The sequence below is a fragment of the Carcharhinus amblyrhynchos genome, chromosome 33 (genome assembly GCF_965287045.1).
Source record: "Carcharhinus amblyrhynchos chromosome 33, sCarAmb.v2.hapA, whole genome shotgun sequence".
NCBI lineage: Eukaryota > Metazoa > Chordata > Chondrichthyes > Carcharhiniformes > Carcharhinidae > Carcharhinus > Carcharhinus amblyrhynchos.
In genome coordinates this window covers 16,443,387-16,457,308 of record NC_137356.1, presented here as the reverse complement: position 1 = coordinate 16,457,308, position 13,922 = coordinate 16,443,387, and the positions used below count along the sequence as shown (strand labels likewise).

General features: G+C 44.3%; 1 protein-coding gene across 4 annotated transcripts in view; it reads left to right on the top strand.

The window, feature by feature from the left end:
- Positions 1 to 13,922, top strand: part of tecrb (trans-2,3-enoyl-CoA reductase b) — a 59,533-nt gene that overhangs the window by 12,580 nt on the left and 33,031 nt on the right. For 2 of the 4 annotated variants that reach the window (XM_080216487.1, XM_080216488.1), the window contains exons 2-3: positions 9,537 to 9,587; positions 12,360 to 12,411. In XM_080216487.1, the coding sequence (XP_080072613.1) occupies positions 9,537 to 9,587; positions 12,360 to 12,411 (103 nt within the window). Of the gene's footprint in view, positions 1 to 9,257; positions 9,588 to 12,359; positions 12,412 to 13,922 lie in introns of those variants that run through there. The other 2 variants (XM_080216489.1, XM_080216485.1) reach the window with 2 other exon arrangements.

Sequence of the window (13,922 nt, the reverse complement as noted above, 5' to 3'; positions counted from 1 at the left end):
ACTAGCTGTGCTAAATTCTCCCTCAGTGTCCTTGAATAGGCACCGGAGTGTGGTGACTATGGTATTTTCACTGTAACTTCATTGCAGTGTCAATGTAAGCCTACTTGTGACACTAATAAATAAACTTTATAAGACACTCCTTTAAATCTTGCCAGTATCTTATGTCCCTTTCTTTGGTGTCACTTACTGTCTGGTAACCACTCCAGGGGAGCATGTTGGGATTTTTTTGCTTTGTTAGTGTGAAACAGATCAACCTACACCCCGACAGTAGCATCAGGGAAAACAGAACCAAACTTAGTGAAGGGCAAACTTAATAACTGTTCGGGGGCTCTTCATAGTGATGGATGTGTACAATGTACTCTGGAAAAGGAGGTGAACTCGAGAGAATAACAATTGGTTGAGGTGGGGATGGCTGTAGGCTTTTTCAATGAATGGACTGAATAGTCTTCATTGCATTTAGCTACTGCTGCTCGCCCTTCAAGACTAGTAATCTAAAACAATGATTCAAGACCTTCAAAGGAGGCATTGAAAATTGAGCTACTGCCTGACCCTGGAAATAGTCAGGAAGAAATAACAATTGGGACATTGGAAAAATGCTTTTATTTAATTTTCTTTTGAGCACTGCTGCTTGGATTTGTGAATGGGGCTCTAAAATTATTCTGGCTGGAGAACTTTATTTGCCAACTTGTCGGGGAAGAATTGTTTTGTATGTTTGAAGGGCTGAGGGGTTTTAACGTGGGGAGCTGTTGTATAATGTGAAGGTTGGATAGCCTCTCAAGGTGGCTAAAATGAATAAATTGTAGGCAGAAAATAAGAGACTGTAAGGTCATAACAGCTGAGCTGTGTAGCACACTGGGTATCATCCATCCATTGGTAATTTAGCTATGCTTCTCATTCCTGTCTTTACAGTACTTTGATTTGCCACTGGGTGGGGCAGTTGACTTACTCCCATAAAATAGTTACTAACATGAAAACTCCTTCATAAAGGTCACTAGCGCCTCTCTGCTGAAAAGGTCTGGATTCCTTGTTTTAGACCAATTAATGTTAAGCAAATTTAAAAAACCACCTTCCATTCATTGTTGTGAATTGCAACTTTGCTCTGACTGCACATCTAGCCGATACAGAGAACTTTGTACTTTGTTTTGGTACTTCGTACTATACAGCTCCTGTATTCTGATATCTATATTCCGGACTTAATGAGGACTGGAGAGAGTGGGGCAGAAGGAGACGTGACCCTGTGTGTAAATTCTGTCTTTTGTTAGAATCTGCATGCATATAAGAGCAGTCCACTCCTACCTGCTGCCTCACTGAAATGATGGAACTGGTTGTAGTACTTTATAACAGGACGTCTCCTGTTAGCTGGGTTTGGAGATGTTCTCACATTGCCTCAATCATAACAGTGATGGTCTCACACACGCCTTGTCCCAGATGTTTTAAAGTTTAATTACTAGTCAAAAGTAAGGCTTATATTAACACTGCAATGAAGCTATTGTGAAATTCCCCTAGTTGCCATACTCCAGCACCTGTTCGGGTCACTGCACCTAACAAGCATGTCTTTTGGACTGTGGAAGGAAACCGGAGCACCCGGAGGAAGTGCATGCAGACATGGGGAGAACATGCAGACTGCGCAGACAGTGACCCAAGCTGGGAATCGAACCCAGGTCTCTGGCGCTGTGATGCAGCAGCGCTAACCACTGTACTATCATGCCAACCTATATTTTATATATCTCTTTAATCTGATTTGTTCTCTGCCAATCTGCATATGGCTCAGTAACAGTCCAGAGATAATGACATTTGCAGTTCTGCTTCTTAATTTGGTGCCAAGCTCCTCATACTGACTGTGCAGTACCTCCTCCTTTGTCCTGCCTATGTTAGTGCCTATGTAGAGTATGAGAATTGGGTCCTCCCCCTCCTACTTCTAGTTCCTCTACAGAAGCAATGTCCCAATTCCTGGCACTGGGCAGACAAAATAGCTGTCTCACGCTTTTTGCTGCAGAGAGTGGTGTCAGTACGTCTGACTATACTATTCTCTACTGTCACCACATTCTTTTTTGTTTCCCCACTTGAATGGTTTCCTGTACCATGTTGCCATAGTCAGTTAGTTCATCCGCCCTACCAAATTGTACCACTACGCTCTTATCCGAACAACCTGAAAAAAACATCAAACCCATTGGACAATTGCAAAGACTGAGGCTCCTGTGCTCCTACTCTCTGAACCCCTTTACCTGCCTCACTTGTAGTCGCACTGTCCGATCCCTGACCACTGACCAAATCAGAAGACGATGTCCTAAGAGGTGTGACTGTCTCCTGGTACAAAGAATCCGGCTAACTACACCCTCCCTGATGCATTGCTGTGTCTGTAGTTCAGCCTTCAGCTCATAAACTCTGAGCCAAAGCTGTTTGAACTTCAAACTTGTGCTGCAGACATATTTATCCTGGATGAAACTGACACCCAGAAGCACCCACATAGTGAGGCTATAACACATCCCCTGTCCTGCTCCCACGTAGTGCAGCTGTGACACATCCCCTGTCTTCTCTCACATACTACAGGTGTGACACATCATCTGTCCTGCCTTCCTTAATGTGCTATAATGAACTATTTGATTATTTTACTCAGTTATATATTTTACTTTATTAACCTTGTCACCAGTTGTTAGTCTATTCTGAAAGTTCAAAATTGTCTATCACAGTCACTCACTAGATGAGCACCAAATAACATCATCTTTTCCTGTGGCAGAATAAGACCACTTCCCGAAGGCTGAGGAAGTTAGGTGAAAAAAGCATCTCTTACCCTTCCTTCCCTTAATTACCCAACTCCTAATACTCTTATTGTAAGTCACACTTTTTGCAGTAAACCTGAAGATTCTCTTTTCCTTTTTGCATCACATTCTCACTTTGGACCAAATTCCCAAATAGACTGACTTGGTCTTTGTCTCTATTACTGACCATGCACTTTAAACTGTCCCTTTCTCATATAGAGCAGATGAGTCACTCTCTAAGAAGACTTACAATACCAGGTTAAAGTCCAACAGGCTTATTTGGAATTACAAGCTTTCAGAGTGCTGCTCCTTCATCAGCTGATTAAGGAAAGAGCAGCACTCCGAAAGCTCGTGCTTCCAAATAAACCTGTTGGACTTTAACCTGGTGTTGTGAGACTTCTTACTGTGCCCACCCCAGTCCAACGCTGGCATCTTCACATCAGAGTCACTCTCTAGCTTAGCTTCATGCTACCGTAATCAAAACCTACCTGTTCAGGCAAGGGCTTTCCTCAGGCGATTGACAGCTAATTGCCACTAAGGCAGTTATCAGCTTAACTAGGCTATTTAACTTGCTAAACACCTGGTAGTTCTATCTCAGAATCTGACTTTTACTCTAAAATTGAGTTTGAAAAAGATTTATTAGTTGAATTCCCAAGGTCGCTATGTTTACTAGTCAATCGGGTGTGTGCTTTGTGCTGCTCAAGTCAAATAAATGGAAACGTTCTTTGAAATTGCAGAAATAAGTCTGTACATTGAACTCTGCCCCTTTTCTGCAAAGATATAAACCTGATATCTTGTGTTCATCTATATCAAACACCACATTGCTGCAGTGTGCTAAATATACACTGGCACCGCTTCAGGCATTCGCTGTCTTGGGATATGCTCTGATAAACTCTGAGAACGACGGCTTTTGAGCAGAGGCTTATTGAGGAATCCTGGTATTTGCCAGATACCAGATGAGGTGCTATGGGTGGCATTCTGGTCTCTGAGTCAGAAGCTGATGGGTCAAGTCCCTCTTAAGCACAAACCATTAACTTCACTCCAGTGAGGTATCATGGGAGCAGTGCACTGCCAATGTTTCCGTCTTTAGGAAGAGCAAGGCCCTGTCTGCCGCCTTGAAGAAAGGTTTTTCTTGGTGTCTTGGCTAATGTTTAACCCCCGGTTTTAGTGAGCATCACTGAAACTCCTGGTTGTTTATCTGTTTGCTCTGCGGGATCTTGCTCTGCATGAGTTGATTACTGCATTTCATACGTTACAGTAGTGACTACACTCACCTCTGACAGTCCCAGTGGAGCACTGCACTATCAGACTAGATTATATGTGCCCGAGCTCTGAAGTGGAGCTTAAATCCATGATCTGCTGACTCAGGCAAGAGCATTGCTCACTGAGTGATGATTCAGAATTGAACCATGAGAGATTGGCATCACAAAGGTACAACACCAAAAGAGAAGTCCCGACCCTATTTGCAAAGGTGGCCAGAGGTGGGGTGGCATCCAGGACCAAGCGGCCCACATGATTGGCACCACATTCACCACCTTAACATTCACTCCTCTACCACTGACGTACAGTGGCAGCAGTGTACCGTCTACAAGATATACTGCAGAACTCATCAAGGCAACTCACCAGTGCTCCTTTGACCACACTTCCAAACCCACGATCTCTATCATCTAGAAGGACAAGAGAAGCAGGGATATGGAAACACCACCACTTCGAGGTTCCCCTCCGAGTCACTCACCATCTCAACTCAGAAATGTATCGGCCATTCCTTCACTGTCTATGGGTCAAAATCCTGGAACTCTTCCCTAACAGCACTGTGGATATACCTACAGCACATGCACTGCAGTGGTTCAAGAAAGGCAGCTCACCACCACCACCTCTAGGGCAATTAGAGATGGGCATTTACATCTCATGAACACATACATGAAAAAAAATTGCTCAACAACAGACCCAAACGTGATGCAAGGAAAGTCTGAGCAGTATTGAGCTTTGGGCACAGAATATACAAAATCACCTGTTCCTCCCGAATGTGTCAGCTTCCTAAAGTTTTCCGGTAGTTGCTTCAGACAGTCCACGTTTGCGAGATAAGTTACTTGCTTGACTGCTCTTACAGCACTTCTGTAACTCGCTCGGCAGTAGGCAGCGTAAGAACATTTTATGTAGTGTTTTTCCCTAACTGAGACTGCCCAGGTTTAAGTAGCTGGAAATACTTTAGACCATCTTAATTTTGATAAAACACTATTCTGTTTCATCTGCTCAGGAGGCTTGTTCTGAGTGCTTCTGACCACCTTGTTGTGGGAAGGCAAACAGAATGGAAGTGAAAATAGCCCAGTGGCAGCCGCTTAAACCTCGACAGTTTCTGTCGGAGGAAGTTAGTCATGATGTGGATGTGCCGGCGTTGGACTGGGGTAAACACAGTAAAAAGTCTGACAACACCAGGTTTTAGTCCAACCGATTTATTTGATCGTAAATGCACAAGCTTTCGGGTTAGTCCCTTCGTCAGGTGAATGGAGAGTTCTGGCCTCAGAGCATATAAAGCACAGACAGTTTACAGATTACTGATTATCAGTAATCAGTAATTAGATAATCAGTAATCTAATCAGTAATCTGTAAACTGTCTGTGCTTTATATGCTCTGTCTGAGGCCAGAACTCTCCATTCACCTGATGAAGGGACTAACCCAAAAGCTTGTGCGTTTACTATCAAATAAATCGGTTGGACTAAAACCTGGTGTTGTCAGACTTTTTACGGAGGAAGTTAGTACAGAATATCAGTCACATCTAATGAAAGCTGAGATTGTTCTTTCTCCTCTTTCACCTTCATACTGCCTCTCTCACAGGCTGTCATATAGATCACCAATGCCTTGTGTGTAGCCAAGTGTCGGAGTTTGCTGTGTTGTGACTCACTGCAGAAAACTGGGTGACGTTCTGTCTAAAAGGTGACTGTTCTCAGAGCATTTCTCTGGTTATCCTTAAACTAGTAAGAAGTCTGACAACGCCAGGTTTAAAGTCCAACCAATTTATTTGATAGTAAACTCACAAGCTTTCAGGGTTTGCCCTTCGTCAGGTGAATGGAGAGTTCTGGCCTCAGACAGAGCATATAACAGCACACACAATTTACAGATTACTGATTAAAATGTGAGTCTTTACAACTAACCTGCTATTCAAGTCTTAAAGATGCTGACAATGTGAGTGGAAAGAGCATCATGCATAGGTTAAAGAGATGTGTATTGTTTCCAGACAGCACAGTGAGTAAGATTTTGCAAACCCAGGCAAGTCATGGGGGTTACAGATAGTGCAACATGAACCCAAGATCCCGGTTGAGGCGGCCTTCATGACACACGACTGCGCAGAGTGGCTGAGCAGAGACTGATAGCCAAGTTCCGCACACACAAGGACGGTCTCAACTGGGATCTTGGGTTCATGTTGCACTATCTGTAACCCCCATGACTTGCCTGGGTTTGCAAAACCTCACTCACTGTGCTGTCTGGAGACAATACACATCTCTTTAACCTATGCATGATGCTCTTTCCACTCACATTGTCAGCATCTTTAAGACTTGAATAGCAGGTTAGTTGTAAAGACTCGCATTTTAATCAGTAATCTGTAAATTGTGTGTGCTGTTATATGCTCTGTCTGAGGCCAGAACTCTCCATTCACCTGACGAAGGGCAAACCCTGAAAGCTTGTGAGTTTACTATCAAATAAATTGGTTGGACTTTAAACCTGGTGTTGTCAGACTTCTTACTGTGTTTACCCCAGTCCAATGCCAGCATCTCCACATCATGACTACTATTCTTAATATACCCCACCGCCAGCCCCGATCCAAATTATTCAGACACTGGGGTTGAATGTTACAAACACAGAGCTGTGCTGTCAAAACTTTACTTGTGAGACCCAAGTACACTGTGTCATACTGGTCTTAAAATTTCCCCTTCAACCTTTTAAAAAGCATTATCTGTCCTAGCTGATAAAGTAAAGTGCTGGATAGCTTACTGTTTGTCGAAAGATATGAAGCCAGGGTTCCAGGTAAAGTCCATTTCTGTTGCACGCTCTGGTCTGTCTGAAGGACGGGTGTGTGACAGTCGTTATTCCCTTTGTGCACTGCTCACTGTGTTTGTCCTGACTGAGGTTACTATTAATATGACTGACACGGACTAAGCTCCAAGCTCAGTTTTAACAGCTGCAAATAAAGGTGCTAGTATTTGCGCATTAATCAGTTTACTTTCTCAGGGTCTCGACTGCAAAGCTCTGCTACAGAAACAGCCATATCGGGGCGCGACTTAACTATCTATGTCCAGCAAAGGGTCCTTTTTATCTTTTGAGAGCCCTGGGCCAACATTGAAATTCTAAAAAGCATTCTCCCCCTAGTTCTAGAAGTCCACAGTTGCTGATGCAACCAGATTTCTGGTTGTGAGTCAGGATATGAGTCGACAGTGTCAAGAATAGCCCTCTACGAAGCTTCAAGACCATGAAATTCACACTCGACAAGTCAATGGGCAAGATATATCAGCACAGTTAAATACTGGGGGTACATGCGTGCTCACAATTGTTCATGAACTGGGGAAGGAAAGTCCAGAAGAGTTTAAAAGTTGTCACAAGTAGTCTTGTCTACCACAAAACACTTGATAATTCAAATGATTGCTCTTTGAATCTGTTACTCTGAATTCTTTCTGACAATGCAATTAGAATGCAAATAAAGAAAGTTAAATGGATTCTTTATTTTTCAGTCCTCTGTAGCTCTGTGTCAAAAGATTCTGTCTCTCTGCTCCACAGTTGAATTATTAATGCTCAATATGGATGGCCTTACCCTGTTCCCCTGCACAACTCTGTAACCTTGTCTAACCCTGCAATACTAAGATCTCTGCATTCCTATTGCATATTCCCAGTTTTAATCACTGCGCAACTGGCAGCCGTATTCAGCTGCCAAGGCCATAAGCTCCAGAATGCCTATCTGCCCCTCTACCCCTCATTCCTTGAAAATGCTGCATTAAAACCTAGCTTTGACGAAGCTTTTGGATGTGGATCCATGTCAAATCTTGTTTGATAACACTCTTGTGAAGTACAGTGAGATGTGTTAATACATTGTACTCCTATATACTCAGGTTTGGTGTATAGGGAGGTTGCTGTGGTCACCATAGTCCTGTGGTGATGAAGGGCAAATTTCTAGGATCTGATTATTTATGATTGGGCGAAAGTGGAGTAGGGGATGCGATGTTCGAGTGATATTATTGCTAAACTATTAATCCAGAAACTCGGCTAATGTCCTGGACACCCAGTTTGAATCCCACCACAGCAGATGGTGGAATTTGAATTCAATAAAAAATGTCTGGAATTAGGGTTCTACTGATGACCATGCAATCATTGTCGATTGTCATAAAAACCCATCTGGTTCACTATTGTCCTTTAGGGAAGGAAATCTGCCATCCTCACCCGATCTGGCCTACACATGACTCCAGAGCCACGGCAATGTGGTTGACTTTCAACTGCACTCGGGATGGACAATAAATGTTGGCCAGCCAGCGAGGCCCATGTCTCACGAATGAAGTTTAAAAAGTGCATTTGAACGAAGAACATTTCACCTTTAGTAATTGAAATGGGGGTGTTTGATGCTGATGATAACTGTCACATTGTGCTGGCTGAGCTCTGTTCGATTTCATTATTTCTTCACCATTTTGTCCCCGCGCCAGGTTCTGTTTACCCTGCACATACTTCAATAGCCGTTGGTGCGCAAAATTCTCCACTTGTGACCCTGGACTGTTGAGTGTCAGCTGACCATTCAACAGAGCAGACATCACAGATGAACCTGTTAACATACCAGGACCCCCTGCAGCCATGTAAATCATTGGGAGAGCTGGGAACGGAATCGCAGGAAACAAAACCTTGTTGAAGGGGGGAAAAAATGTTATGGAAACCTTATCTCTTGCCACTCCCCGCCCCACCTCCAAAGGCAGTGAAAATCAGTCCAGGCACCAAGACGCTTGCCTTTTTATTCGGATAAAATGAAAAGAGGTTGGTGAGGTGTTGGTGGGGAGGATTGTGGGAAGGTTTATGTAAAGCGTAAATGCGAGTACAGATCAGTGGGGCTGAATGGCCTGTTTCCATGCTGCCATCTGGTGAGAGCCTGTGATTTTTTTTTGGATGTTCTGATGGCCCATGTCTGTTCTGAGTGAAAATCCTCTTGAGTTTTGGATGGGTTGGCACTTGCCCAGCACCTTAGCTCCTGACGAGGACTGCATTCTATTGACGCAGGCATCACCCCCTTCAGTGGGTGCTGAGGGCTGCCTCCTGGCATAAGGGGCCATGGGGAGGTCTCACGGGTGGTCCTGACTGCTGCACAATTAGTTGGTTTGTTTCCCAAATAAAATCTGATGAGTACATTTCTCCAATCCGCTCACCCTTAGTGTCCCAGATGTTCTCCTGCTGTTTAATTGGATTATATTTAGTTGGAGTTGTCAGGAGCTAGCATTCCGGGACTATCGGGTTACTTCCCCTCCGGCTCGCTCCTTTTTAGAGCTGCCCTGTCTTGAAGCTGCAGATAACTGGGTTTTATCACCGCTCCCTGTACCTCGTGCAGGAGAATTGTATTAGTTTTATTCTTTTATTCTTGATTTTAAATTGAAATCGCCCTTCAGAGAGGAGAAAGTAGAGCACTTTGGATTAACTATGAGTACGAGCATGATGTTGCCAGAACCAAACATGCTGTTGTCTAACGGGCTGATTCTGCCCGGCCGTCCCATGAAATCACAGAAGAAATCTAAAAAAGCGTGTGTTTTCTTTGAGGTGGAGATCCTGGATGCGAGGACCAAGCAGAAGCTCACCTTCCTGGACAAGGTAGGCTCAATTCTAGGCAATAAGATACTTGTCAACAAACTGCTAACTAGTGGGAATGTATGTTTATTCGCCCTGTGTGACCAGGCTTGTTGAAAACACTGTCAGCACAATGGGAACATTTGTGCTGGAGTCCGCACACCGGGAATTAGCTCTCTATTTGTCACCTCAAATCGCACCATGACTGACCACCCATCATCAGGGTTTCGTCTTGGTGCGTACTGATTCCTGGCACAGTCTAAGTTTCAAAGCATGGCTGAGGGACAGCAGTAGAATGATCGAGTGAAAGTAAACCATTGCCAGTGACAGGGGGGTCAGTAATCCCGAGGACACAGACTTAAGGGGCTGGGCAAAATAGCCACAGTTGACACGAGGAAGCCTTTTTAATGCAGTGAATTACGATGAGCTGGGCCATGCTGCCTGAAAGGACGGCAGCAGCAGATTTAGTGGTAACTGTCAAAAGGAAATCAGATAAATAGTTGAAAATCATGTGGGCTATGGGGGAAGGGCAGGCTGGGTGGACTAATTGGATAACTGTAACGAAAAGAGCATGTGGACAGAATGGCCTCTATCAGTGCTGCATCATTCTATGACAAATCTAGATTTGCACTGCTTTCTTTTTATTACTTGTTCTGCCAGTACATTACTGAAACACTACACACACACACACACACACACACACACACACACACACACACACACACACACACACACACAAGGTAGCCCAGTCTGTCAGCCAGGAGTCTCGGTGAGGGTGCGATAATTGATTGTGTGGCTTTGCCTTGTGGCCACTGTGATCTGTTTGCCATGTGTGAGCTTCGTGGATATCCACAGTGGAAAGACTATCCAGGCATCAGCTCTTTGCAGTGCCTCTTTAGAAATTGTCCCTACATTCACCTTGCCAGCTGAGTATCTGTCATTATTTCTAATGATGACAGATGGGCACTTGTAACTAGTGATCTTGGTCTTTGGCGCCCATTGCAGAGGACATCAGGTCCATACAGTGTACAATGTAGAAACTACTGTTGTCTGTGTGCCTGGTATCATGGAGATGGATGTTGCTGCTGGAACAGGCCTAGTTCACAAAGGTGTGAGGGGGTGAACTATAGGGAATAGCAGGATCCGAAGCCTCATCAGTGGTTTATTCTGGTTTCAGCTCCGTTAGCAGCTGGTCAGTGATGCAAATCTAAAGAAAATCACAATTCAGATTTAACCTCATCCCTGCAGGTTTTCACTAAGTGCCAGTCAGTGGTAGCAGCATCCGTGAAGTAGCAAGGGCTCTGTGGGTGACTAACTGTGGGCATGATCAGAACATGCCTTAGAAAAGAGACAGTCAAGCAGTCCTAATTTTGTTGGAACACACGAGTGGATGGGAAAATTTCAATTGTGTTTGGTGCAGAGTGATTCGTTATTGAGTCTTCTCTCCTCTGTCTAGGAAGGACACAGCACCCATCTCTTGTAGGACAGCTTTGTTGTGATTGAAATGGAATACTCCTTGGCTCTGAGAATGGATGCAACTTACGAACCCTCATGTACTCGTACGCTTGGTGACACCAGCTTTCTCTTTGTTGGTCGCCATTTCTGTTGTTGGCTATGCAGTCTATCTTCCTCTGCTTCTGGCAGAGCAGAGGGCCATTCTTGTCTGTATAGTAGCCACTTTAGAGCCAGCAGGTCAACTTCTGGAGAAGTCCGCCAACAACTCCCTCTAAGCTTTGTTCCACCTCAGCACATGTCTGCTGTTGTAACATCCGCTGCCAGTTAACTGATGCTGTCAGTCATCCCAACTTGTGCATTTCTCCAACTTGTAGGCAGCTGAAGGAGAATGTGATCTTCCCCTTTTGAAATACTTGAATTTCAAAGCAAGCGAAGGGAATGAAGTGATTTTGTTATAGAAAGCATGCGAGCTAGTTTATTCACAGCAGCAGCCAAACCATTTGTTTCAGCTGTTGCTATATGGGTGAATATTGGCCAGGGCATTGTTAGTTGTAACTATTTCAAGCCTAGCCAGTTTCAGTTTGTGATTTTCTTTTTAAACTAGGCAGCTCACTGTTTCACAGTACTTCTCCTCTTGCGTGACCCTTTTCCCAAGTTGCTGGTCTGATTTCGTAGGTTCAGCATTCATTGGTGCAGGCTGCAGTATGCTTGCTCAGTACTTGGGAGCTGATACTGGCCCAAGCAGAGTTTGTTTTTCACCTCTCCCCTTACAACTATGTTCCTGCACCAATGCCAATGTCTAAAGTAAACTCCCTTGATGTGTGTGATTCACACTGATATGAAGACTGATGACTTATCTCAATCTCGTTGGCATCATGATGCTGATTTTAAAACTGCTCTTCTCTCTTGATCCTGGATTCATTCAATCCCCCTCCCCCGCCGTAACCCATGATCAACTCTCGCTTCATATCAGATGCAGGACTGGCATGGGCTGATCTACATGCCCTGCTAACTTTATTTTTGGCCGATGTCACATCAGGAAGCAGGTTTAAGGCCCACCCTGCAAGAGGTTGTGGACACTTGAAACCACATTTAGACTCTGTTAGGGCTGGAGAGGCTGATGTTGACAAAGCTACAAGTTGCCACCCCTGCTAGAAAGTGTGGATGTTGAGGAATGCACTCGGGTGTGATACACTCCTTGGTTAAGTAGCTAGCATTCAAAAATCTGAACTGCAACACCATGCTTAATTTAGTTTAACAAATACACCACGTGGGTGTCTGTTAGAATGGGAGCTTATTTTGCTTTTCCTTAACTCTAGACCTTATTTCTTTTAAAAACAGGTGGAGCCAAATGCCACAATTGGAGAGATCAAGGTTATGTTCCACAAGAACCGTGAGTATGCAGCTGGAGTGATGCTTGATAACCGGCGCGGAATAATCCTGAGCCTTTCTGGTTTTTTTTTGACAGGGTTCTATTGGAGCTGTGTTTTTTTTCAATAAACCTTGCAGAAAGCCTGTGAACTGTCCCTTTATCCTGGTACCCTGATGAAACTCATATTGCTATTCGGTGGTCTTGTATATTTAAACAAAAGTACTGGTCAGTAGCATCAGACACTGGGTTTTGAGACAGTACAGCTTCTTTCCCATTCACTAAGGGACAGTCAAACAAGTGCTAAGCATCCCCAGTACAACATTCCTTTGATTCTTCACGGATGACCCAGAATGGTGAGTGTAGTCCAGTTATCCCTCTGGAGACTGTGTCACCAAGCCCACTAGTGGTTGTGCCCTGACTCAGTCCGTCACATTGGCCATGTTAAATGGTGGCATTTGTGTAGATGGACAAATGTCTGGCTAATATTGTGTGGCAATTGAGAGCAGTAGGCACACCGTACCCCAAGCTAAGGGGTGAAGTGTCAAAGGACAGCAAAAGCACTGGGGTTAGCTGGCTCAGCACCAAACAAGGGTCAAACTTTCAGTTATCAACGTTCAATGCCAGATACACTCAGAGTAAAAGAACAAAGTTGAATAAAGCTATCTGCACCATATGTATTATGGCAAGGGCTGTTTTATACCATTACAAGGGGGTGAGCAGGGATTTGTATCAGGTATATTACTGAAAGGAAGTCTGATCCTTCCATAAAGACAGTCTTTCATATAAGCATCTTCAGGAACCATTTTTAAAATGATTTAATGGGATGTGGTGTTGCTGGCTAGGCCAGCATTTATTGCCCATCCCTAATTGCCAGCGAAAGTGGTGATGAGCTGCCTTCTTGAACCATGAGCCCATATGCTGTTGGTACATTCATAGTTAGGGATGGAGTTATAGAATTTTAACCCAGAAGGATCAGCTGTTCCAAGTCAAGGTTGTGTGGCTTGGAGGGCAACTTGCAGGTGGTGGTGTTCCTGTGTGCCCACTGCCTATGTCTTTCTATGTGGTGAGTTCCTGCAGTGCATCCTGCAGATGGTACACACAGTTACTACTGTGCATCAATGGAGGCAGTGAATGTTTATGGTGGATGAGGCAGTCATCAAACACGCTGCTTTGCCCTAGATGGTGTCAAGTTTCTTGAGAGCTGTCGGAGCTGCACTCATCCAGGCAGGTGGAGAGTGTTCCATCACAATCCTGACTGACTTGTGCCTTTTAGAAGGTGACTAGGATTTGGGGACTGGGGAGGTAGTTACTTGCTGTAGAATTCCCAGCCTCTGACGTGCTCTGATAGCTATGGTATTTATGTGGCTATTCCAGTCTAGTCTCTGATGAACATGTCTCTTCATGGGAGCTATTCCAACTTTCTGATCACCCCAGCTCCCTGTTGTATTTATGTTTTACTATGGGGTTACCGGGATGATCGTTGATGCCTTTACCTAACTGGTGAATCTGAGAGCTTCACTTAACCTTTCACA